Source organism: Python bivittatus, unplaced genomic scaffold (assembly GCF_059951505.1).
Source record: "Python bivittatus isolate LINGU-HERP-01145 unplaced genomic scaffold, Pbiv_v1 ctg000480_np1212, whole genome shotgun sequence".
Taxonomy (NCBI): Eukaryota; Metazoa; Chordata; class Lepidosauria; order Squamata; family Pythonidae; genus Python; species Python bivittatus.
Window position 1 is genome coordinate 82234008 of NW_028277075.1, and position 25374 is coordinate 82259381.

The 25374-nt window shown below is 37.5% G+C and overlaps 1 protein-coding gene across 1 annotated transcript; it reads left to right on the plus strand.

Annotated features, from left to right (window-relative positions):
- The first annotated feature begins 100 nt into the window (after nt 1-100).
- On the plus strand, nt 101-18123 carry EAF2 (ELL associated factor 2). Its single transcript, XM_007433114.4, has 6 exons — nt 101-333; nt 2637-2731; nt 4779-4915; nt 5635-5780; nt 10923-11186; nt 14010-18123. Exons 1-6 carry the CDS (start codon nt 231-233, stop codon nt 14054-14056), a joined length of 792 nt encoding a protein of 263 aa, XP_007433176.1. The 5' UTR covers nt 101-230; the 3' UTR covers nt 14057-18123.
- The last annotated feature ends 7251 nt before the right edge of the window (nt 18124-25374 follow it).

Here is a 25374-nt window from a genome sequence, read left to right on the forward strand (position 1 = left end):
GTCCCCAACCGCTCTATTTCTAAGAAAGGAAGGCGGCGCTAGGAGCGCCCCATCCAGTGAGGAAAAAGGGGCGTCAGCCACGGGGCGTGGCCTCGCGCGGCGCCTCCGCCTCTTCTCCCACTGGCGAGCGCGAGTGATGTACCTGGGCAGTGGAGGCGGCGTGGTGGCGCGCGAGGGTGCTGGAGAGAGGCGAGCGACAGAGGAAGGAAGCGGGAAGTGGGTGTCTCGGGATGAACGGGGCGGCCCGGGCGCTCTTCGACAGCAAGGAGCGCGTCCTGCTGCTGGGCGAGACTTTCGAGAAGCAGCCGCGCTGCGCCTTCCACACCTTGCGCTGTGAGTTGAAACGGGAGCTTTAGCTGGGGGCTGAAGCAGGTGGGGAAGGGGCTGCGCGGCGGGGGAGAGTTGAGGCTCGCTGGAAGAATGTGCAAGTGAGGACGGAGTTGCGGCTCACGAGCAGCGGGGGACCCTCGGCTGTTAAAGTCAACCCATAAGTCTGGCAAGGCGGGGGGAGCCTTTGGGGACTGAGACGTAGCCCTCAAAATCTGTGCCACGAGGAATGTGCATTTTTCAGGGCACATTGTTACTGCGGTTGTTGGCGTGCGAGTCTGCTTAAGATTGTACCCACGCTGACGTTTCAGAAGCCCGGAGCCTTTCGAGGGAGAAGGGACTTCTTGGTTGATGGTGTTCATTTATTTTAGATTATAAAACAAACTCAGAGAATGAGACCCATGCTGCTTTTCTGCAGGGGGATTAAGGGGAAAGGGCATGCTCAAGGGGTAATTAAGTGGCACGATTCTGATATCCAGTTAATCTTTGTGGAAAACTCTCTTGTAATAGGGGTTAAACATGCTTACATCACATGTATCAGTTTCATTCCGTGACTTCTCAGCTAATCAGTTTAAGAGGCCATCTGTTTTTAAAGGGAAGAATACTGTACTTTGAAAAACAGTTAAGGAGAATCTGGTGAAGCTAACTGGAAGGTGATCAGCTTTGAAGGAAACAAACTACGGAGGAATTGTGGCATGGCTTGGGGTGAGAAGGCTTGGGAAATAAACTGAGTTTCCAAGGTTGCCCAACAACCTTCACACCTCCCATATAAGACCAGTGCTGAATAATTGTTTATGACCATGTGAGCTTTTATAGGTGAGAGCATATTTCAGGTGCAAATATCTTGGATGTAGAACAGTGTATTTTTAACTGGGTTTTTAAAATAAAATTTGTTTATATGTGTTTCACTTACTTTTTTCTGTAGATTCCATGTTGCTTCTTTGTGCTTTTAAACATTTCAAATTCAGCTGAGAGAGGAATAAAAACCAGTTAACGACTATCCAAATCGTATTTTCTAGGCATAGTAGAGATGGACAAGACCCAATTTTTAAAACATTTGTATGCATTTTGGGGTACGTGATGAATGATAGCATATTTTGTACAATTCAGCGCAAGTTTATTTGGAAGTAGATCCTGGCATATCTATTACAACATTCATTATTAATGTTACAGAACTGCAACCTAAAGATTTATATTCACTTTAGAAAAGATCTGCTAAACTTCAGTTTAACTTGACTGGTTAAGTGCTTGCAGTATGAAAACTGGGGATAGATTATTTAAAACTTAAGCACTCTGCAGTGTCAGTAATTAACAGGACCAGTTTACAGGATCAAGGGCACACTAGACATTTTTAGGCAAAAAAAATGCAACAGGTTCCTGGGAGTAAACAAACTAGGTTTGTAACATTTTAGTCTTATGAAATACCTGGTAAGATTAAAACATTTCTTTAGCTACATTAAGGTGCACAATATTATTTAGTAAAATAAATAAAGCTGACAATGGCTTGAGATCACCTTTTCACAATTTAAAGCTCTGTATATGCATTGGATAGTAACTGTCACCATCCCTGATCAGTATACTTTTGGAGAGCCACAGGTTGGATTAGAACAGTGGAATACATATTACTCCACTGGAATACATATTACTCTAATTGTAACTCCCCTGTCATGTGGGCATGGGAATGTACATCTGGGATATTATTTGGATTTGTAACCTGAAATATATCTTTTTTCTTTCTTGAATTTTAGTTCTGTATTTTCTCTTGAATGTGACAATTAGTTGGAAATGGAGATCTGTTTAAAATTGATTGACATATGTTTGTAAGAGTGCTGCTCAGAAATGTGACCAAAAACGCACCTTCTCTGTAACAGTGCCAGCCCTCTGGAATGAGGTCCCCCCTGAGGTTTGAACACCCTCCCCTGCTGGTGTCTCAAAGGGCCCTAAAGACCTGGCTCTTCATCCAGGCCTTTGGCGAGCATGATTGTACCCACTTTTCTTCTTTTCCTTTGTTCCCATCTGGGTTATCTCTGCCGTCTTTGATCTTCTTTGTTTTATGCTGTTTTCTTGTTTTAAATGTTTTTAACAATTTATAAACAGCCCAGAGTCACTAGGAGTTGGGCAGTATATAAATTTAATAAATTATTAATTTATAATAAGTAGTGGATTATTCCTATGGGCTCTTGAATACAACTGAACAGGACAGTTAAACTAGTAGTAGAAAAGATATCTGTTGAATAATGTAGCTTTTCCATTTATCTTGTAAGTTGATCAGTATTTAAGGGATCATAAGTATTTACAATTTTATTCAGATGACTTCAAACCTGCATCAATTGATACATCTTGTGAAGGAGACCTTGAAGTTGGTAAAGGTGAACAGGTGACAGTAATGTTGCCAAATATTGAGGTAAGATTTCTGTATCCTTAACAAGGCATAGTTGTATCTGTCTTAAAACATAATTACTTTTATGTAAGTGCATGAAGAATATAATTATCAAAGTAATTAGACTATGCAGATGTACTGTTATATTAAGGGGACGGGTAGCTTCCAAGATGCTATTGAACTGCAATGGTGAAAAATTAAGTTGCAGTCTTAAAAATGGTATTTTATGTGTTTACTATGCAGATCTGTATTCTGTAACAGATACTGGTTGCATGTGAGAGCAATAACTAGCAAGAAAATGCTTGCATTCTACCAATTTAGAAAAAGTATCTGTGTAATAGCTGCAAAAAGTAATGATGGGACAATAGAACTGAAGTAGTCATATGAGAAAATAAATAATTCTGAATAGAAAATAAATAAATAAATAAATAAGGAGTCATTGTCCAGCCTCTTGCTGGTATGGAGTCCCAAATTAAAGGAACACCCAATAAGAGAGAGCCTTTCTGGTTACTTTGATTGTAAAAGTTCTATATATTTTCCTAGTGAGATGGGCGGTGACCAAATTTGAAATATAAATAAATAAATAAAAATATTTTTTACCAAATTTCTATTTTTGAATCTGGTCTTGAGATACAGAATCTATATTGATGTCTTAAAAACCAACTTTTTATTGAAATGTTCATGGTTTTTCATTTCTGATTAAATAACCATCCCCATAGTTCACAGCTTTTGCTAATGTCAAGCACAGGCAGGATATCTTCTACTCAATAATTAATTCGGTATTTTTGGAAGATTTTTTTTCCTTCTTTTCTCATGATTTACTTCTCAGTTTCTAATATATCTTTTCTCCTATTCATTCTTTACCCAAAAACAATACCATACTTTATTATCCTTATTTTTTTGAAGTCTGTCTACATTTCTCAGTTGTACAAACGAGCTTCTCCTGTTTTTTTCATCACAATAAGCCAGAGACCTTCAACTTTCAGATATTCTGATTAAGCAAACGTGCTGCTGTAAACTCTGCAATGCTCCCACTTCTTGTTCCTACCAGTCAGAACCTAAAAAAACAGACAGCTTTGTATTACCTAATTCCCTTGGCTTGTTCCTCTTCGGACGAGCCAGAGTCATAAGTCTTGCTTATGTTTTTGCTTGTTAAGTATGGAGTTTTATTATTTATTATTTATCATATTTATTTAGCCGCCCATCTCACACAAGGTGTCTCTGGGCGGCATACAACAATTAAAAAATAAATACATAAAAAACTATTTATAAAAAGCAGTAAAAACACACAAAAACAGGAGGGGAAACAGGAGTTTCCTGGTTTGTTTAGCTACTCCTGTTAGGAGGAGCCAAGTGGGGATGACCAGTCAGCAGGCAAAACTTGATATGATTTGTGTTTCTTGTGATGTATGAAGTGGGCTGAGATTGATTTACTGAAGGACATATAATGGTTCTTTTGATGAGAGGGATTCATCTTCAATTCTGTTAAGATATCAAAATATTTTCAGTAAATAACCAGTAAGTAGAAAACCCAAATAGTTATTCTTCTGTGATAGGAAAGGACTGGAAAATTGCTGTATGTAACCTTGGAGCAAACTAGTATTATTTCCAAAAGTTGCTTGTTGCACTGCAATTTTGATAGGAATTTCAACTGTAAAAGAGAAAGGAAAGGGAATAATTCAATTCATGGCAGTAATGGCTTGCAGTTGCTGATGCCAACATAAACTTGCTTTTTTTACTGCTTCATAACCAGGGAGGTATGTTAATTAAGGAGATGGAATGAAATTCTTTGTAGTTATAGGATAAACAAAGGCAACGAATTAACTGAGCTGGGCTGGACTGAATTCAATGTTCTGTGAAGAACCCTGAAAATGGAGATACCTTTATTTAAACGATTTCATTATGAGATATGAATCCTGCAAAATTGGCTTCCCTTTTTCATTTTACAGTGAAGTAGACACTCTTGAGGCTAAGTGTGAAATGTAAGGGCTTTTAATTATAAAATACACAGCTCTGCCCTAAGAGGAAAAAACAGTGGTGATACTAGTAATTCTTTTCTGATTTAAAATAGGGCTCTACTCCACCAGTAACAGTTTTCAAGGGTTCCAAGAAGCCATATCAAAAAGAATGCATCTTAATAATTAACCATGACACTGGTGAATGTAGACTAGAGAAACTTAGTAGCAATATCACTGTGAAGAAAACCAGGTGGGTATAAAAATTAACAAAGTTGTTTCTTCTTAAAATGTTGTAGTCGCTTTGGGAAGAAGTTCAGACGAGCCTCGGCCTCAGACATGCTCTCTTCCCTCATCATTTTCCAGCATGAAAATGAAGTGTAGAAACTGTCACTTCTGCTTCTGACTTTAATACTAACCACAGCTTGCAGTTCAGATGTAGATGTAAACTATGATTAATTGAAACTGAAACCAGCAGTTTTCAGTTTATTCCTTACTGCTATGCCAGGACAGCTTCAAAGCTCTTCTAGTTTTCTTTCCGTTACAGTGAACTGTGTGTTTCTCCGTATCACCTATATAGTGACTATTGAAATGTACACCTGTGTAAGATGTTTAGTTAGGAAGATTTTAACAAGGCCCTGGATGGGAATCTTTCTTCTGTACCTGTTCTACTCTATTTGCTCTCTGGCAGCTCCTATGTGCTTTCTTTAACCCCATTCTGAGGCATGCTATATCTCTTTAAAACTGTGCACTGGGATAAGCTTAACCATTTTCCTGTAGATAAGCAAGTTTAAACTTGTTTATTTTAATAAAAACCTCAGCATGCTTTCATGAAATAACTAGTTGATAAACTGTGTTATGGTAGGAGCTATTATATTCATACATGTCTCAAAAATACACCTACTAAAAAACTGTAGAAAAAACAATTACATACTTTTCAAGAATGATTGTTTTTTTAATGATCTGATGCAGAGGTGAAGGAAGCAGCAAGGTGCAGTCTCGTATTGAGCAGCAGCAGCAGCTAATGAAACATGCTAATAAGATGCCAAACAGCAACAAATCTTCTCCACCAAAAGAAAAGATGTCTCCACCTTATCCCATGGATGATATTGAAAGAGGTAATTTATAGCTATATTCCTGGAGATGCTGATTCTGTGGAGTGTTAAACTGACTCTGTAATTAGAAGATTTTGAGAACTAAGTCACGAATTTCAGTCTCATCAAGAATGTAAGTTGGTCAGGAATACACAGCTTCAGATTCAGGTGGGAGTCATATGGTCACATATTCATAACACATATCCTGCCTGTATGTGGCAAAATATATAATGTGGGAAGGTTTTTAATCTAGCTTTTCACTCAGTTTGCTGGCTTGCAATGTTTATCTGCGTGTAGAGGAGGGCATTATATAACTATATAAATTCATACCCATATATTGAAGTAGTAGAACCCAGATGTATTGCCTTTTAAACTGATCTTGTCTTGACCAAGTAATTTAAAAAATGGTAAAGATTCCCTTGAGTTAAGTTCAGTTACAGATGACTACGTAGGTTTCTCCATGTAGTTTTCCTGGTAGCCTTATGGAAATGGTTTCCCATTGACTTTTTCAGAATTTTTTTTTTCTTATTTCCCTAGTCTACAGTACCAGGATTTCCTACTGAGTATCCAGGAACTAACCAGGTCTGATCCTGCCTAGCCTTTTCAGGATCTTCAGGGTCATCTAGGTGCTGCACAATATAGAACATATTCTTGTAAATAGGCCATGTAATTGGGGTTTGTTTCTGCTTTGCCAATCCCTTTTATGAGCAAAGATTTGGCTGATACAACCTTTCGTAGACTTCAGAGGAGACCCCCTGTATCCTCCATCAGCTGGCTTGTTTTTTGAGTGCATAGTAAAACATTTTGCCTCTTGCATATCTAGCATAGAAATACAATGGATCAGGAATGGTGAAAGCCATGGAGTTTACCACTGCCCCATCTGATTTCCATGTTTGCTGTGCATAAGAGATTTCACTCTTTTGCATCCAGCATAGAAAAACAATGAACTAAGTAGTTCCATTGGCTCTCCTTTTTTTCTGGCTATAATACAGGTAGTCCTCACTTAATGACTGTTCATTTAACGACAGTCCAAAGTTATGACAACCTCAGAAAAAGTGCTTTGCAACCTGTATTCGCGCTTACGACCGTCGCAAACCGCCACACCACACCTGCAGTTACATGATTGTGATTTACGACCTTTTTTTACAATAGCCATTAAGCTAATTGCTGCAGTCATTAAGTGAATCACGTGGTCATTAAGTGAATTCTGGCAAAAAATCCATTCGAGGCTGGATTTGCTTAACAATCATGTGATTCACTTAATGACTGCAGTGATTTGCTTACTGGCCATTTTAAAAATGGTCATAAAATCAGGTCCAGTCATGTGGTGACTCAATGACCTCCCTGCTTAACGACCAATTTTCTGGTCCCTACTGTGGTTGTTAAGTGAGGACTACCTGTAATAAAAAAAAAAGATTCACTTCCTCTGAGCTAGCATGAAAACCAAGCAAGTTGACAGATGAGGGGAAAAAAATCTATCCCTCTTCTGCAAGACTGCTGCATTTTCATGCTGGTTAGAAAGAAAGCAGCTTCACTTCAGCAATGAAGTGTTGGCTGAAAACAACAGAACAACTTACTCCTCTTCTGTCAACTTGATTACTTACCATTATGAAATTCCACGAACTTCTGTCGGTCTACCTACCTGCATGCCACTTGAATCACCAGAATAATTCTAGGTGGTTTTCTGCAGTATTTCTGGGTATGATCAGGTGAGTAGCTAAACAAAAGTTTGAAGTAGGTAATACCTTTACAGTGCTTTAGATTTGATATTGTTACTTATACTTGATAGAAAATTATTATGAAAAAAACTTTGAAAGCATCTCTTGCCCATATTTAGCTGTTATTCAGGCATATTTACCTACTGGTCATCTAACCTCTAGATGAATTCACTGAAGTAAAAACTGCTCCATCATCTGAACTGGAGTGCCCATCTCATAAAAATTCATATATATATATATATATATATATATATATATATATATATGCCATGCCCCCCTTCAGATTAAAATTCATATAATCCCTAATTATTGTCTATAGTTCCGAAGGTTTGTGGGAGCTATAGTACAAGTTTTTTTATTACTGTTCTGTTAGTGCACTGGATGCAATATGCTGTACATCATCCTTCCTTCTGATCCTTGATTCCTGCCAGCAGTAAAAAGAAGTATGGTGTGGTATAACAATACAAAACTCCATGCTGCACTACACAGATATACAACTGAGTCGTTGTCTGTCTGTTACCTGGATTCTCCAGCCATGTTGATCCTGAAACTGGTAATAGTTAATATATTCTTCTGGTCTCTGTCCTGATTCTTTTCTTTACTTACTTTGATAGCAGTCTCTGGTTCCTCCCTTCTATTAGATTATGGCTTTATTTTCACAAAGATTTTGCACGGATATACATGTAGTTGCCTAGATCTCATGTACCTTTTTCTGTGGATGCTGGTTTTCAACTTGGGTCATACTAAATTTGCTTCTTTGAATGGCTTGAAAGTCCTGCCATCCTTTTCCTTTCTTCCGTTAGTAACAGTAGGAATATCATATGATGTAAAGTAAGATAGGATAAGCTTCCAGCTAAAAACTGTGGCAGATGACTAGGAAGAACTTGGTTGGGTGGTGAATTAATGTTGAAACGTAGCAGCTCGGATGCTAGGGCATCCTTCTCAGGCAAAGTCCTTGAATACCCACGGGAGAGGGGGAGAAAGCAGACACGCAGGTGTTTCTTTTGTGACTCAACTCTGACTGGAAAATCTTGTCATTTAGTTTCCTGAATAGCTGCTTAAAAAGTACCCAGTGCTGCAGGGGAGGGTGTTCAAGATTATATTAAAATGGAGAGTTTCTTTTCTAAGGTTGATTGCTTTGTTTAAGAATTCTTCTGAGTCACACAGTTCCAAAGAAGTTGCCCAGCATTCTGCCAACCTGGCAATTGCCTAGCAGGGAAGGACCTTCCATGGGTGGGGTGGGGTGGGGTGGGGTGGATGGGAATGACACAGGGAATCATGATGGTTTTGCATTGCCAAACAGATGGCCGGTAACTGGCCTGGACATAAGTGAAATGGGCCCCGTTTAGTAAAACCAGACATGCAGAAAAGTATTTTTAATGAATTAAAAATTAAACGAGAAAGAAACCTGACAGAAACTGCCTAAACTAAGAAAAAGGCCGTGTACACATGCAGAAGTCAAGGTCTCTGGCTGCTAAAGCTGATCAGCACAGTTTGGTGCTGATCCTGAAAGCTTTTAGTAAGATTGTGATATATACAAGTGAACGGATATGGAGAAAGGAGTGGGTGTCTCTGGTCCTTCCCCAACCATTTTTTGCTCTTTGGTATTAAAATAATCATGGGGTTATAGTTTCCTTTAACAGTGTAAGCTGGGATGGGATTTAAACCAGCCACTGCTATAAAGGAAGTTTTAATGCAGTTTGCCTGGAATCTGAGTGAGGTTGCATTAACAGTTGGCAGTGGTCCTGCTTGAAGTTCATCGGCAAATCCCATACAATGTAATACTGCTGCTTTGGGTTCGTTAGAATTGGCAACAGTAGCATAGCTTAGTTTGGCTGAAGAATATGCCTTAAAACTGAAAATGCTGCACGGTGGAAGAACGGATGGTGAAGTTGAGGGAGTTAACTGGCAGCTTTGATTCGAGATAAGACACTGTGTGATTTTAATACTACTTGGAAACCTTTTTTGGACTTTTTGTGAGATACGGAAAAAAATGAAATTTTGTTGTATATCTCTCATTTCTAATCTTTCTTTCTTTCTTTCTTTCTTTCTTTCTTTCTTTCTTTCTTTCTTCTTAATATTAGTTTTTGTTAATTTTTTATTCTTTCTTTTTAAACATTTTTTAAATAAAGTTATTGTATAAAAAACTGAAAATGCTGCATGGTAAATAGTGTTGCAAAAGTCGGCTAGAGCTAGAATAGGAGTTGTCTAGAATTGCAGGACTGTATTGGGGAGCTGCTGAAGATCTCCACTTACTGGACTTTGATACAGAAGTAGTACTTATTTGCATTCCAAAATGAAAATCAAGATACAAATAATTAGTGCAGAGTTTTGATTTGAGTACCATTAATGTAAAGGAGCATTTAGAGAAAAACAGGGTAACAACATTAGTTTAAAGCCTACAGCTTACTGTCAATGATATATGAAGGATATAAGTAATTCATTAAAATGGTGGCATACCTGATTTTAAGCTGATGCTATCCTCTGCTTTTGCTTTGTTTTATATAATGATGTTTTATTGGATGTTATGGCATATTCTAATTATGTTGTCTCATATCCCAAGGTGAAAGGCAGAATAAAAATGCTATTAACAATTAATGTTGTAAGTTCATTCTCATAACCTTTGGAGCCTGTGACTGCCAGCTTTGATTAGTCAAGCCATGCTCTGCTTCATCCTTAATGTGACTGAATGAACTTGGTCTATCAAGCCTGTCCGGAAGGTTGCTGACCTAGACTAGTGTTTTGTTTGCTGCTGCAAACACTTTGGAAAAACTCTTGTCAAAAGTTGATCTACAGTTAATGTAGATCAGCAGAAGGATTTGTTTGTCACATGTCAACTTGGCCCTTTCCAGTGCAGATAGATCTACTAATAACAGCAGCTGCAGTGGTTTCAGTCATTTGATTAAACTCTAATACTTGTTGCCTAATGGGCCATAGAGGAATGGGAGGTCTTGCAGTTTTATTTCTGGTGCTACCACTTAAAAAACAACTGTGAAGTAGGTTTATTCCTACATATTTTGTATTTGCTCCTCAGGGCTCTATATTCATATGCAAGATCGCTCAAAGTCTAAATAAAGAGAAGTTTGAGAATCCTTTTACTAGGTTCTTCTCCAAGAGCATTTGTGAATAATCAGTATCAGTTTTGTGCAAAGAGGCCAGGATTGAAATTAATTATTGAAGAGTCCCGTTGAGGAAAAACTTAAAACATATTGAGTTCTGTTTCAAAAAAGCTTCTTATACATGTGGAGGTTTGCTTCCTTTTTAAAACTGGTATCTCTCTCTTTATTTTTTCTTTGAGTAGAGATTTCAGCTTTGGGAATATCTGATCCAAATCTAACCTCTGTTCCACATAATTCATTATCTCCCATTAGGTTTGTGAACTGAACATTGTGATTATGTGTGCCTTAGTCTTAAATTCTTTTCTTCCCTTTTCAATCATATTTTTCAGAGCTAAAAGCAGAGGCTAAAGTTATAGAGCAAATGAGTAGCTCTGATAGTTCATCGGAATCAAAGAGTTCATCCTCTTCATCAAGTAGTGAAAATAGTTCTAGTGATTCAGAAGAAGAAGCAGCAAAGCTATCTCTTCCCTTGTCGATGCCACGCCTACAGCCACAGCTTCCTATGATGACAGTGTCACAACAGGCCTTCCCAGATGTGGATGTTGGATATCACAGAAGTCAAGAGAGCAGTGGCCGTTTGATGAATACATTGAGTAAGTGATGAAACAAAGCATGCTGTGATAGACTTAGGCATGAGAAAACCACATGCTATTAATTACAACTTTCCAGGCATAGTTTTAAGTTACATGGCAGCAATTTGGATTAGAAGCTGGGATAAAAGTTATATTGACCTCTCATTATGTTTAATTAAAGCTTATGCTATAATACAGCACAGATGATATCATCTACTTCTGATTTCAGGACATGGGGTTTTAAAACAATTTGTTCTAGAAGCATTCATAAATTTCAGAAATGATTTCTGCAATATAGTTATTTCACTGCAATAAAGTGTTTATTTTATCTCCAGGGCTGCTTTGCTAAGAATTGATTTGTGTACAGGATATGACATTTTTGCCTTTTCCCTATAGCATATAAGTTACTCCTGTTTGGTGGTCAGTCCCAGCCTTTATCCTAACCTTAGAGGTAGAGAAGGAAGTATGAATTATAGAATTGTAGGGCAATTACTGTTTTTATATACAGTTCCCAAAATGGAACATTTTTGTTAAAATGCAAAGCATGTTGGCATGTCATATATAAGTGGTACACTCCCACTATATTTTCCTGATCAAAAAGTAGAGCTAGAGAGGGAAGCAAAGGATTTTTCCTGCTTGATACTGGGATGTAATATGAAATCAGGAACATTGGCAGGATAAATTGTAGCTTGGCTGTCAAAACCAGCCAAAAATGATGGAACCTGATCATTTGTATAGCCTTTGCTAATAATCTGTATGTGTCTATGTAGCCCATATTTTATTCAGCTATACTATTATCAGACTTCATTATTAACCCCAGCTTTCTATAGAAAACTTTTTCTGGTTCTGTAAATATACATCTTGGATTACAACCAATTGATACTAATAAGAGTTACTAATTTTTCCAGTAATTTCTGTAATTGTACTGCTTCCTTGAGACTTTTTTAAATAATAAAATCTTGATGCTTTGAATGCTTATAACAGTTTGACAATATTAAATTTTGGAAAGAAAACTTTCTTAAAATGTTCCTCTGTATTAACAACATCAGTTCCATAAATGTCAATTTACTGGAATCTAGTGTATGTCATGCATAGTAAAACTGTTCATCAGCATCACAGATCTTAATATGCACTTGATAAGGCAAAAAACCTAATGAGGCTGTAGGCCTGCAAAAGATTTTATAAGGTTAAATAAACATATAATTGTATGGTCACTTCCTGGGTCACACAAAAAACTATTTTTAAAAGCTTTCAGTGACAGAATTGACTGTTGGATACAATAGCCAATGAGAAATAGCAAGGTTTTGATTTAGGTGAGATTAGCACCATGTGTTAACTTTATACCCCAAATTGGTGAAAAAACACCAAAAAACCCAAGAGGACTGAACATGCTTAATGGTATGATGAGTAACTGGGAGGAAAATGGAATTTTGGAGAGTGTGAGAGAATATGATTGAACGGTTAGAAACTTGAACAAAATAATTGCATCATTGAACATTTTGTTTGGGTTCTTTTAACACTATAAGGCTGATGAAAGTAGAATTGTTCCTATGATAACTCATAATGCAGTATTGCCTTTTGTGGCAACATAGGATTCTTTGTCTTTTGTGGCAACACTAAACCAGCTTACTATTCTTGAACTTTCTACATGAATGTTATATAATTAAACATAATATGAGAAATTTCAAAGAAACTGTTAATTTTTAGTATTAACTGCCCCACATTTTTATATTTAAATGCCTTCTTTTATTTAAAGTTTAGTTTATATTTGCCTGGCTTCTAGGGCAAAGACATGCCTTAAATGTGTCCTTAGGTACTATGTACTGGTGGCAAGTTTTAATTGAAGAAACGTGATTCAAATAGTTTCTGCCTCAAGTATTTATAGCCCAAGAATTGATGACCCTTCAGTCTTCTGTTATGGGTCTCATGTCACAAATTGCCATTGAAACATTTCTAGAAAGAATTCTTTTTTCTGCTTTGCATTGAAATAAATAGAAATTGCATAAGATCTCATTTATGTGCTTGGGTGGAATATGTTATTTGCAAATGATGCTTCTCATGTCTACACTTATGATAAAAATGGAAGAAGTGTCTTTAAAAGATGTTTAAAACTTTATTATTTTAAAGTTTAAACATTAAAGCCACATTGATTGCAACTAGTTCTGCTTTGGATCACCTTGTTAGGAGAGGGTTGTACAATACCATAAGATGAATACTTGAATCTGACCTAAGTTTATAGTTGCGTAAGAGCTGTAAATACCTCTGGAATATATATTCTCTTCTGAACCTTTTCCCCCAAATATTACTGTATATGTTCATATACTTTCCCTTTCAGTTTGTAATCTTGCTCTAACTCACTAAGTGTACCTATGTGTCTGACCTTTCTTTCTCAACTGATTAAATAGAAGACAACTTCTAAATTGCTTTTCTCAAATGACTAATACCACCATCTGCCAAACAGTATGACAAGGACAATGACGTTATGCCATTGCTCATTCTATTGCCCCTGGTGTTGCAGTTCCATTCCTCATACTTTTTGTGAGGACTAAATTGCAATCAGTTGTAACTAGTTACTTTCCCTCTCGAAAAGCTGGACTATATTTTAATTGGCAAGTTCAACAGGAAGGTTGAGTAATGTTGAAAGTTATTGAAAGCCTGGTGGATCCTGTGTGTTAGGACTACAAGACACAATCAGAGATTGGTGATTGGAAACCCCATCTCTTTATTTAAAAAAAAGAAAAGCAATGATGGGATGGAGAGAACAGGATCCAGATGCAGATTTTGGTGTTGGGTTTGATTGTTAATATCTCTTTACTATGGTGTAACTTGCCTTTTTGATTTTAGGAAATGATCTTCAGTTGAGTGACTCTGGAAGTGACAGCGATGATTGAAGCTTTCAAGTTTTAAAGATGCATTATTTCCTTTGCTGAAGATGAAAAGACGTTTGTTTTGCACTAAGCTAAAAGTAATAAAATTAGAAGCATGTTATCAATTTTGATAATGAAGTTGACTTACTTTTTCTGACATGAAGTTCAGCATTCCTTCTGCCATAACTTTATATGGCTCTTCTAAATGTCTGGATATTTTAGCTGGATCCAGAGTAGCTTCTACTACCTCCTTTACTTAAAAGTTAAAACTTAACTTAAATGTGGAGGAAATACTTGTTTATAATATACATATTTTGGATAAAACTTTTACTTGAGAACCTTGGCATACATATGTATAAGTAAGAGAAAGCAAATAGCTGTTATCTCTTACATTTTTATTCTTGGGAGCTAACAGTATGAAAGGACTTGCTAATCAACAATATGGCACTATCCAATTTTGTGTAACTATTAAGCAATAATCAACACAGTCTGAATTTCCAAATCTTTTCTAGCCAGCAGTTTTTCATATATGGGTGTTAATTTCTTGTCTTTGGTAATAAATTTGAATCAATTAATAGCTTTAGCATCTTGGTAACTAAAGGTATATCATTACATAGCATAAATATCCTCTTAAAATTCTGTTAAAATCAATGAATTGTTTTTGATTGGCTGAGAAACAATAAAATATTTATCATTTCCTTGATAACTTCTGTGGATATTGAAAACATTTGTGATCCTTTTGCCCTTTAAAACTGATATAAGGATATAATCTCTGACCTCATAATTACAAAGAAGTTATGAAGCATGCAGACAAAGAAAACTCTATAAGTATATCCAGACCACTCCAATATTTCATCCCACTGAGTGAAGTATTTTCCTATGTCTATATCCCAACTGTTATAAATAGCCATAAATAATTGTAAGATAGGGGGAAGTAATTTACATATGATCAGTGTGAATTCTAATACTTTGTGGAATATGTTTATGAATCAGCAGGAATGCTGGTTCTCAGCACTAATGTGGTCTTTTGTCAAGAAGATAATTGTCATTTTCAGAAACTTTTGCCTTGTACTAATTTAGTTTTCTGTGAGGTGAATAAGCATGTACACGGAAGTTAGAACAAGATGTGGCAAGTGTGCTCAAGGTCTGGCTGCAGGAGTATAAACATTTTCTTAGGTTCAAGAGACTTTCACAATGCAAATTCAGAGTGTTTTTGGAGCTGTTTGGCACTATAGCATTAGAAACAACGAAGAAAGAAAACTGGAAATTTGATTATGATCTCAGCTATACTACCTCTTGTTTGGAAACAGAATTGCTTCCATAATGTTGATCTGCTGAATTTTTATTTCCCTTCAGCTGCATAGAAGCTACTTTTTTCTTATTATGTGAATACTTCTGGGAGTGCACATAGTTTGAGGAAGCAGACAAACAATTGGCACCAGGTGTCATTTCACATGAGAAAGTCCCAAATGATTTGATCTTCTCTAGCCATGAGCCTATTTCATTCATATACAACTTGCAGCCATGTGAGATCATAACCATACAACTGACTTTTCAAGGAGGGGGGAGAGGCCGAATAAAAAAATCCTTGGAAATATGGTTCGCTTAAGGTGTTGCTTCTATTTGGCATGCCTAGCAATAAGTGCTTGACAATTATAACTGCTTTATGGATGTGATTATAACATATAACGTATAAGCAAACTATATCTTTACCTTACAAAGTGATGTAAATTGTATGAGTCTTGAATATTGCTTTCTATCAGTTCCTCCATGGAGTGCCCGTATGCATATCTTTTCTCACACAATGAAGGTGGGGAATGCCTTAGATTGCTCAGTCTTGAGATGACACTGTCTTAGCTGGATATTGTTGTCCCATCCACCACTCTTTTACTTATAAAGAGAAAGGATTTGAATTGCTTAACTGTCCTGTAGCCTGAAGCTAGTACAGGGGAAGAGGGCACAGGCCATTTATCAGCATACTACATTTTTCTATCAATGCAGCTGCAATAGACTGAGACAACATGTGACGTTGCATGATTCCCTGAAATATGTACAGAACCTTCCCATCTATTTCCAGTGGACTGGCTGCAAGCCTGGCAGTTAAATTTTCCCAGTCCTTGAAGGAACCTTGAAAGAGATTCTGCAATAGAAAGGAACAAACCCTGAGGCTTTTGTACTCTTTCTGAAAGAAACTGTTAATACATTTAGGCACAACCAAAGTCAATGAATGTGGAAGCAAACTTGAGTTTAAAATGAATACACCAGTGAGCATCACAATTACAAGATTTGGTTGAGGTTTACTGTTGTAACCCATCTCTGAATGCAATTAACTGTTAGGAGTGGCAAAAGTGGGTGGATGATGTGGCATAAACTGCAAGAATAAAGATACTTATGCATTAAGAAAAAGGCAAGTGTACCCATTAATTTTGTTCCTTTCTTTACTGTTTTGTTATATTTTTTGCATTTACCAGCAATGACGTGTTAGTTGAACCACCCAAAGCTACTTAGCTATATCAAGTTGATAAAAATGGGAGCATGCCATCCTTATAATAAGCAAAATTTAGCTTTGTCTAGTATGAGACATAAAACAAATGTATGAGATGTAATATTTTTATAGGGAAAGTTGGTTGTGTAAAGCCAAGAACTGCTTAGTCAAGTTCCTGAAAGCTACAAGATAATTGTTACCCATTAGAAAAACATTAACTTTTGCTTTGATGCATGCTAATAACATGTTTAATACTTTGGCTCCTGCCCTAGGCCAATCCAAGGTAACTTTCTTGTGAGTAGTTAATCTTGTTCTGTAATTCAGTCTGTCATGCTTTTGAATAACAGAGTACTCACAGCATATCTTTGTTTTAAAAGGAGACAGGAGAGGCTTGTTTTAAATCAGGAGGGATGAACTTCTGGCCCTCAAGATCATGTTGGCTGCCCCGCTCTCAAATAGCCAAAGATTGCTAGGATTTGACTTCAGTAACATCTACAGAGCGACTTAGCTAACAAGAAGTCTGCTTAGTTTTAGCTGCACCACATGCTATACCAAAAAGCCCAGTTAATGAGTCCCTGAGCATTGAGAACCCCAACCTACTGTGCCTGGCTTTTAAATTAGAATTTGAGGCCTAAATGTGCTGTTAAAACTGGATTTTCCAAAACTGGAATTTAAACATACAGCAAGTTTGGGTTACAAATATTGGGTTTTATTAAGCCACGGTATAGGAAACGGCTGCTAGATGTTTGATTTACTTTGCCTTTAAAAAAAATCTTGCTGTTTGTTCTTGAAGAAAAATACAAATTATTGCTACGTTATTTCTATGGATTATAGGATTAGTTTATTTTAAAACAACATACACCTGTCTTCCTTTCTACCTTCCTGCCTTCCTTTCCAATGTGAGACTTTTGCTTTTTTGAATGTACTATGTTCTATCAACAGCAACAGGATCTAAAAAGGTGCAATTCTGAACATTTGTTTCTGCCTGCAGCCTTCTGAATCTGAAATATAATTCATGATGTCCAGGTCATATGTTGCTCATTTTCATTTCTGATCCTAAATTTGTTGTGACAAGGGATTACTGTCTGAAGTAGTAATTATACACTTGCTTGTTCCTATAAATATCTCATACAGTGTTTTCAAATCCAACCTCATTAAAAAAAAAATCTTTGAGAAGGGATAGCCCTTGTTTGTAATATCTAGATTAAGAAATATAACATGGAAAAGAAGGTTCAGCTTGGCTGTTAACAGAAGAGAAAAAGCAACTTTTTCCCAGTCACAGATTTGAGAAGAAAAACAGTGAATAAGATGAAGAGAGAACCCAGTATCTACACTGTTCCCTCTTCCTTCTGCTTTTCCTGGATTTATTAGTATGGCATCCTCCTGTAAATTTGCTTGACTAGTGGCTTACACACTCTACTGACTTCAGCAAGATTAAGCATTAAGTATTGTTAATCAGCATCCTACCCACAGTGACTGAAGTTTTGCATTGTTTTAATTAGTTTTGAAATTGAGATCTAGTCCCTACTTTTTTTAGTCTCAGATGAGCTCAGCAATGCTTGAAAAGTTGTATTTTCCATGAAAAGCTGTGCCAATAAAGATATCTACCATACTGAAGACTTTTATTTTACATATTTCTCCTTGATTGTTATGGATAAAAAGGAAAAAAAATCCCTAATGGATAATGAGAACTAAAATGTATTGGTGGACTAAAGATGCTAGCAGGTAACTTTTCCTGTACTGGTGTTGAACTAAAGTGTTAAAATACTATATTGGGAATATGTTTTAGTGTGCACAGGAACCACATATGCTGCAGATTTAATTGTGGGGATGTTTATGAGTTAGAATCAGCTGTTATAATCAGGGGGCAGAAACACCCAGGGGAAAAATATAAAAGTAGATGTTCAAAAGCTGTAAACTGCAAGCACCAGTAGGTCTGACATTTCCATGGAAAGCTCAAATGCACACAAATCAAGTACAGTTAACCTTCATGGTGGAAGCTGGGGCTAATAAAATCTTTTAGTTTATTAAGCTGACACCTTGTCCTAAGAAACAGATCAGACTCAGTTGCCACTTATCATCTTGTGAATGCTCCCTATCTTTAACTTGCATTTACAGTACAGTACTTGATCTTCACATAGCAGTATCAGGTTCAATTGTTTTTCAGTTCTATTTCATGAAACTAACCACAGCCCTGCTCTCAACACCTCCATACATATACATAATTTATATGCAATCCAGTCAATTCAGACAAAACACTAAACTTTGTGCTCAATAAATATTACATTGTATCCTCCAACAATGTGCTTTTTTTCAAGTAGACTTGAATTGTTCTTAACAGATGTGCGTGCTTGCTGCAAGATGTTAACCCATTGTGGATTTTGTTTGGATGGGCGTTAGGAAGAGAATAGCCTTTTTTTTTGGCAATGCTAATATGTTTCTCCCTCAGTTCCTTGAAACCTGGTCCCGTGTTATAAAGCAAGTATGAAGAAAGAAAGCTAGGATCCTCACTGTGGTTGTCAGAGCAGATTGGCAGATCTGAGTTGAAGCCATTGGATGGCCTAATTCAGCTTCCCCTCGCCATGTATTGGTTTCTCTTTTTATTATTTAGACTGCAGGAATACAGGCTTCCTCAAGCTTTTATCATGCAACTCTCATGCTTCATTGAAATGATGAATGGGGGTGGCATTCATAAATATAAATAATGGGCTTCAATAATGTGATGTTCCATCCGTGTTCTCCCACTGCTCCTTCCCCCCAAAATAGAAGGAAAAAATGGAACAGTTGCACAATAGTTTTAGCACAGGGAGCCATCTGGGAATTCTGTAAAGGGTGTCCCTCTATTAAAATAAATTTTAATAGAGCACTTTTAGGGTACCTTCGTATATAAATCCCACACGAGTGTTGAAAGTGTTATCTCAGTAAATGTAGGATTGCCCTAAAAGGAGTCTGAGATGGATATACCTCTAGTCATAAATTTTGTCCTTTTAGACCCCCAGCTGCAGCTCGGAAGTACAAACTAAGTACAAATATAGTTTCAGTTCTTAGTCAAAAGATAGACAGGTAGCAAAACGAATAGTAACAAGGAGTGGCCATTGAAACTTTCAGGTGGTTACATACCCCAGAAAATAAAGTATTTCATTAGGAAGAAATAGTTACATCCAGCCTGCCAGTTTTATTCACAGCTGGGAGGCAGTTCAACCAAACCTGGACTAGACATTTAATCCAAGGAAGGCTTCCTTTCAGTAGGCAAATTATGTGTCTTAAGAGAGTTCACAGCTGACTCACTGGGATCTGTAGGGCAGGTCTGGTGAAGGCATCTGCATGCCACCTTTTTACTTACTTTCATTTGACAGTCTGTTTCATGTTTCAGCGTGGACCTGCTCCAGATTTCAAACCCCTTGTTTAGGATTTGGGAAAGATTTTGGCATCTTTCTTTTGTTCTCATCCCAGCTGTATCATCTTTCTCCTGCTCCTTCCCCACAGAGGTCATCCAGTGAAAAATGTCCCTTGCCCTTGGAGACTCCAGTTTCATTTTTCTGTGCCAAGCATCTTGCTCTACCAGTTCCCAGAATGTTTTAGAAGCAGTTGCACAAGCGCCCTCCTGGCAACAGTTAGGCACAAGCACCCTCTTTTACTCAGGGCCTCAGAAAAAGGCCAAGATCAGCTGTGACAAGAAATCCTGGCCGATGCCTCTCTACAAAGTAGGCTGGTGAAAGCTTTGAAGATTCCTTTTAAATTCCAAAGAATGATGAAAGATCAAATCCTGTGATGCTGTAGGAATGATTCAAAGGTCAAGACCGCAGAGCAAAAAGAAGGAATATAAAGTTGGACTATTTGACAAGGGATAAGCTGTTGGTTTGATATTTCTGGTAACTCCTAATGGACTTTTTGCTGGACTAAGATTGAAAAGATGATGATTTCTGGATTGCATATAGATAAAAGTTCGGCTATGGGAGGAAGAGTTTTTAAAAGAGGGTGAAAAGTTATTATATTAGCTTATGCTCAGTGTAATGAAGGTTGGAAGCTACTTCTTTATTATTGTCTTTGTTTCTTTTTTTTCCTTTTCTCTACTATTTTTTCCTTTTCCTTTTGTTTCTCTTTTTTCTGCACCTTCTGAACTTTTCTTTTTCTTTTTTCTTCTAGTTTAGTTTGTATTCGTTTTTCCTATGTTTATTAAAAACTTCAATAAACTTATTCACAAGATCAAGGCCTAGATCCTTCCTAAATGTGTCTTAAGTCAGGCTGGGGAATATTTTTCTCAGCTCCAGAGGTAAATGCATGGAGGACACGGTGAAAAGGTTTATTATTATTATGGTTGGTCACACAGTCAGCCAGATGTTTAGACTGGATTTGGCATTTTTATCCACCTATCAAGTCCTTCCCAAGGACCTGGAATAGGCTGCTGCTGCTTATTATTATTATTCCTGTCTTTTTTATATAACTCAAGGCAGCGAACATACCTCATACTCTTGTCTCCTATTTTCTCCATAACAACAACCCTGAGAGGTAGGTTGGGCTGAGAGAATGACTGGCCAGTAATGGGGGACAGAACAGCTCTCCATACTTACAGAAAAACTGACCCAAAGATCCCTCCTTTTCCTTTTCTTTTTTAAAGCTGCATGTCACAATCTATTTTTGCTCTTCATCAAGGATATACGAGTTTTAAAATACTTTCATTATAGAGGATTGAATCTGAACTTAGTTTACGTCACCATGGACTAACTGAAAACGGTGGCATTGCGTTCAGAGACGATTAACGTGTCTCTCTGATTTCAGTCAGGCTGTTTTTGAGCCTGTTTCAGCCTGGATTCAATCTACATCCAGCTGTGCCCTTCTTTCAGGTCAAAAGCTGCTCCCCCAAGTCAAATGGATTCGAGCCGGGAGGGGTTGAGGGACAAAGGATGGTGATGGGAGGAGAGGAAGGGAAAGTCTGTTGTGCCAATGGATGGAATGGATGGTACTTCTGATGGAACTGAAGTACGGCGTGTAAAAATGCCTGCACATTTGCACACTGCTTTCTTAAAAGACCTCTGTTACGGTTAGCCTGACCTATCCAGATAACCATCACCAACCGGGTTGTAGACTTCCTTTTATAGTTGCAGAATCACAGGATTTGATGGAACGTGAAAAGGTCATTCAGCTCCCCCTTCAATCTATATAATGGTATGCATGCCAGATGAAAGAAGTTACTTTGGTGTTTTCTAGCTAGCAAACGAAACAAAAGTATCACGAACAATCTACTTTTAGATATCAATTTGTAATGGTGCTAAAACAAACATTGAAACAATCTTTGTATATGTTGCTTTTGAATACTTGGTAGGCTCGGAAGGTGAGGTGGGATTTAAATGCAGTGAATGTCATTGGAAGCCTTCGTCCCCTAGTGTCTCCTTCAAATTCAGCTCAGCCCCTGGTGACTTGCATCTCCATGTAGTTTTCTTGGAAATAAGAAAACATAGAACTGGTTTGTTTTTCCCTTCTGGGATCTTATTTTTTCCTTTCAGTTTAGTCTGCAGCCTGAGATTTCCTGGTGGCCTCCCATCCAAACATTAAGCAGGTTTAAACTTGCTTAGCTCACTTTAGATCCGCTAAGGTCAGCTGATATGCTACTTTACGGAAAAGTATAATCTAGCAGATATAGTGCTAAACTCTTTGGTTACAGTAATTTTGTGCAGTAGAGTACACTGCCTAATAGTACTGGTAATTCTACATATATTTATTATTGCCAGAATGTTGATATATAGCAGCAAGAACAGTCAGTGCTAATGTGGCTGAATACATTATCCTTTATCTTTTAACAACTTTGATCATACAGAATACATTAGTCTTTCTAGGTCTGGTATTCACCAGCTACCATAGACTACAGCTTCTAGCATGTCCTTGGCCCATGTGATGGTTGTTGTCTAATCCATCTGGAGGGCACCAGCTTGAGGAAGACTAAAGGCCTCATGTATCTGTAGTTTACCTTATTAGATTACATAGGGTTTATTCTCCCTACATGGTGACCTTAGTCCTGCTATTTCTTGGTGTCCCCATTCCATTACCAGCCAGCTCCATCTTCCTTAGCTTCACAGGATCAGCAGGCTGCTGCTATTTAACTGGGCCTTTATGGAGCAGACTTCTTTTAAAGTCTATTTCAGCATGTCGTTCAGAATTAGGCCTCGTTGGCGCATATTAACATTATATTACAAAGTGCAATCTTTCTGGATTTTATTGGGGGCGTTGTCAGCAAATAGGTAAATTTGCCATCTTTGATGACAATGTCTAATTGATTATTCTTTTTGGTCAAAAGATTTTGCAGAAATTGGGAAATCCACACAAAGTCTTCAGCAATAATTCCTACTGTTAGTCTGCTCTTTTCCTTCTGGCTTCTACACTGATGCAAATTCCTGTTGGTATTTATTTATAGCATTTCTGTGCTGTTTCTCATTAAAGGAAATTCTGAAGCAATTTATTTTTCCATTGTTTTCACATAAGTACATCTTTGTTTGGATCAGAGGTATTTTAAAATGGGGAAAATTACTTTGGTTGAAAAATGAATGCAGCAGCAAAAAAACTTTGAAGAATTTGACAGTTAAAAACAGGTTTATACAAACATAATCACCACTAACTATATGAATAAAGTTGTTCCTAACAGACTACCTTCTTCTATACAAATGTTGTTCTGGGTAAAAATATTGAACATGTATGTTTAGAATATTTATATTTTTCCTTAAGATCACACAACATATGTCTTCTTCTGTATTATATATTATGCATATGTACAAGGTTTTTATGAGGAGGGGGCTCCTTATTGTTTTTTATTTTCCTTTTAAAAACACTGTACTGTTCTATTTTTGTCTTGATGTTTTTTCAATATGTTTAAAAAAATATTTTCAAACTTTGCAAACTGATGAATTTCCAATGAATGGCACATATAACATTGAAGCATATCCATAGTACAATTTTAGTTCCAGAATTTTATTTCTGCAATGAATTAATTGACTGATTATCACTTTTCCTCTCAAGAAGCCCAAAACAATGGATTATATATATCTTTTAGAGTTACAATTCATTACAGCCCTGTGTTACAGATGATCATTACTCCCTTTTACATTTGAGCCATTGGATGGTATGGTGATTTATCCCACTGAGAATTGAGAACTGGATTTTTATCTCTAGGGCTAAATTGATTGCTGGACCTGGGGACATGCATATACATGTCTATTCATATACTTCTAGATGCACAATCACACATGCACTATGTCAGTCTCTCTGCTTCCATCCTGCAAGAGCTGGTTGTCACATTGATAAGAAGCCTAGTAGCTATTTCCAAACCAGTGACTAGCGGGCAGTCTACCAAGCATCTTCCCTTTTATATTAAAAGGAAAAAGAACTAGAACCTTCCCACCCTAATTTGCCTATATATAAGTTTCTCATCTGAAAATAGAGTACTTGCTAGAATTCTTGTGTTGTTAGTTTAACTGTCTTCCTAATAAATATTACTAACCAGAGCTCTGAGAGACCTATTTTTTGAAAGTAGCTGTTTCCAGTCCAAGTTGCTATGAAAGAAGTCTCTCACACACACTTCTGGTGCTCTTGGACAAGGCCCCTGGGAGCAGTGGGAAAATAACAAGGCTCCATTCCTCCCAGGACCTGCCCTTACACATCATTGATTCTTCGTTGCCGGAATTTAGTGTCTGCCCTCTACATTTAGCAATTTTGAGCAGTGTGACTGGGAGGGAGAAGGAAAGCATAGTCCCCTCTCTGGGGGGAACATCTAGGAGGGGAAAGTCCTTCCACTCTTTCTTTCAACTCAGTAGTCCTGTTCAAAAACACAGGTTTTCACCGATCAGTAGAAGAAGCAAATGAGATGCCTTGCAGCACTTACAGAAATGTGTATGAATTCTAGAATCAGTTGCAGAGTGCCTGCTCATAGACTTGCCATTAAAGTCCTCGGCATTCTCGGAACAAGAGTATCTTTGTGGTGGTATTAGTAGCATGACGACCAGCTTTGCAGGATAGCAGAGAGGTCCAAGCACATTGGTGGGTATTGCAGCAATATGGAGAAGCTTCACTTTGTACAGCTCTGGAGACCCTTCCAATTTTATCAATGCATTTCAGATATAGAATTGTTGGGAAAAGGTGTATCCGTTCCCCTCTATTTGGAGGTGGGAAAAATATAAGAACTGTAAGTGTCAAAATAGACCATGCACTATTAACCACCCCCAAATTGGAATAGAACTGAGAAATCTCACTCTAGCATGACTCAGCCATTTGGCATTATTAGCCCACTGACTGTGGCTACTGCATTCATAGAATAGTTTCCTAGTCAAAAGAAAGGATTGCTCCACTCAACTGTCTGATCAGACCCAGTGCCCAATTCTACGTGTTGCGTTTTTAGAAGGTGTAGGCAAATGGGAACTGTTCAGAGAGCACCTGAAACGTCAGGTGTATGGAAAACATATCCTATTGGAAAGATAGGAAGTCACTGGAAAGGCTTAGTCTGTAGAAGACTGTATAAAAGGAGACATGATGAATATTAGGAGAATCTTCTTGACTGTAAAAATTGTTCAATAGTATGTTAATCGGTTTCCTTCACTGGAAGTCTTTAAGCAGAGATTGGATAGCCACCTATGGAGTTTGCTCTACTTCAGAATTTTCTATATCAAGTGAACTAGTTTGCTTAAGGGAGGAAAGGCCCCCTCCAACACTGATTCTGTAAGCAGAATACATCTTACAGGGGAATAGGGTCCCTGCGGAATACAGCAACTCTTCCTTCCCAACCCTCAGGCCTGTGCAGCATTTTGCTTGCCTTCTGTTCCAGTTGTGCAAGCAAAATAGGAATGACATCATGAAAGGCTGATGCCTTAATGAG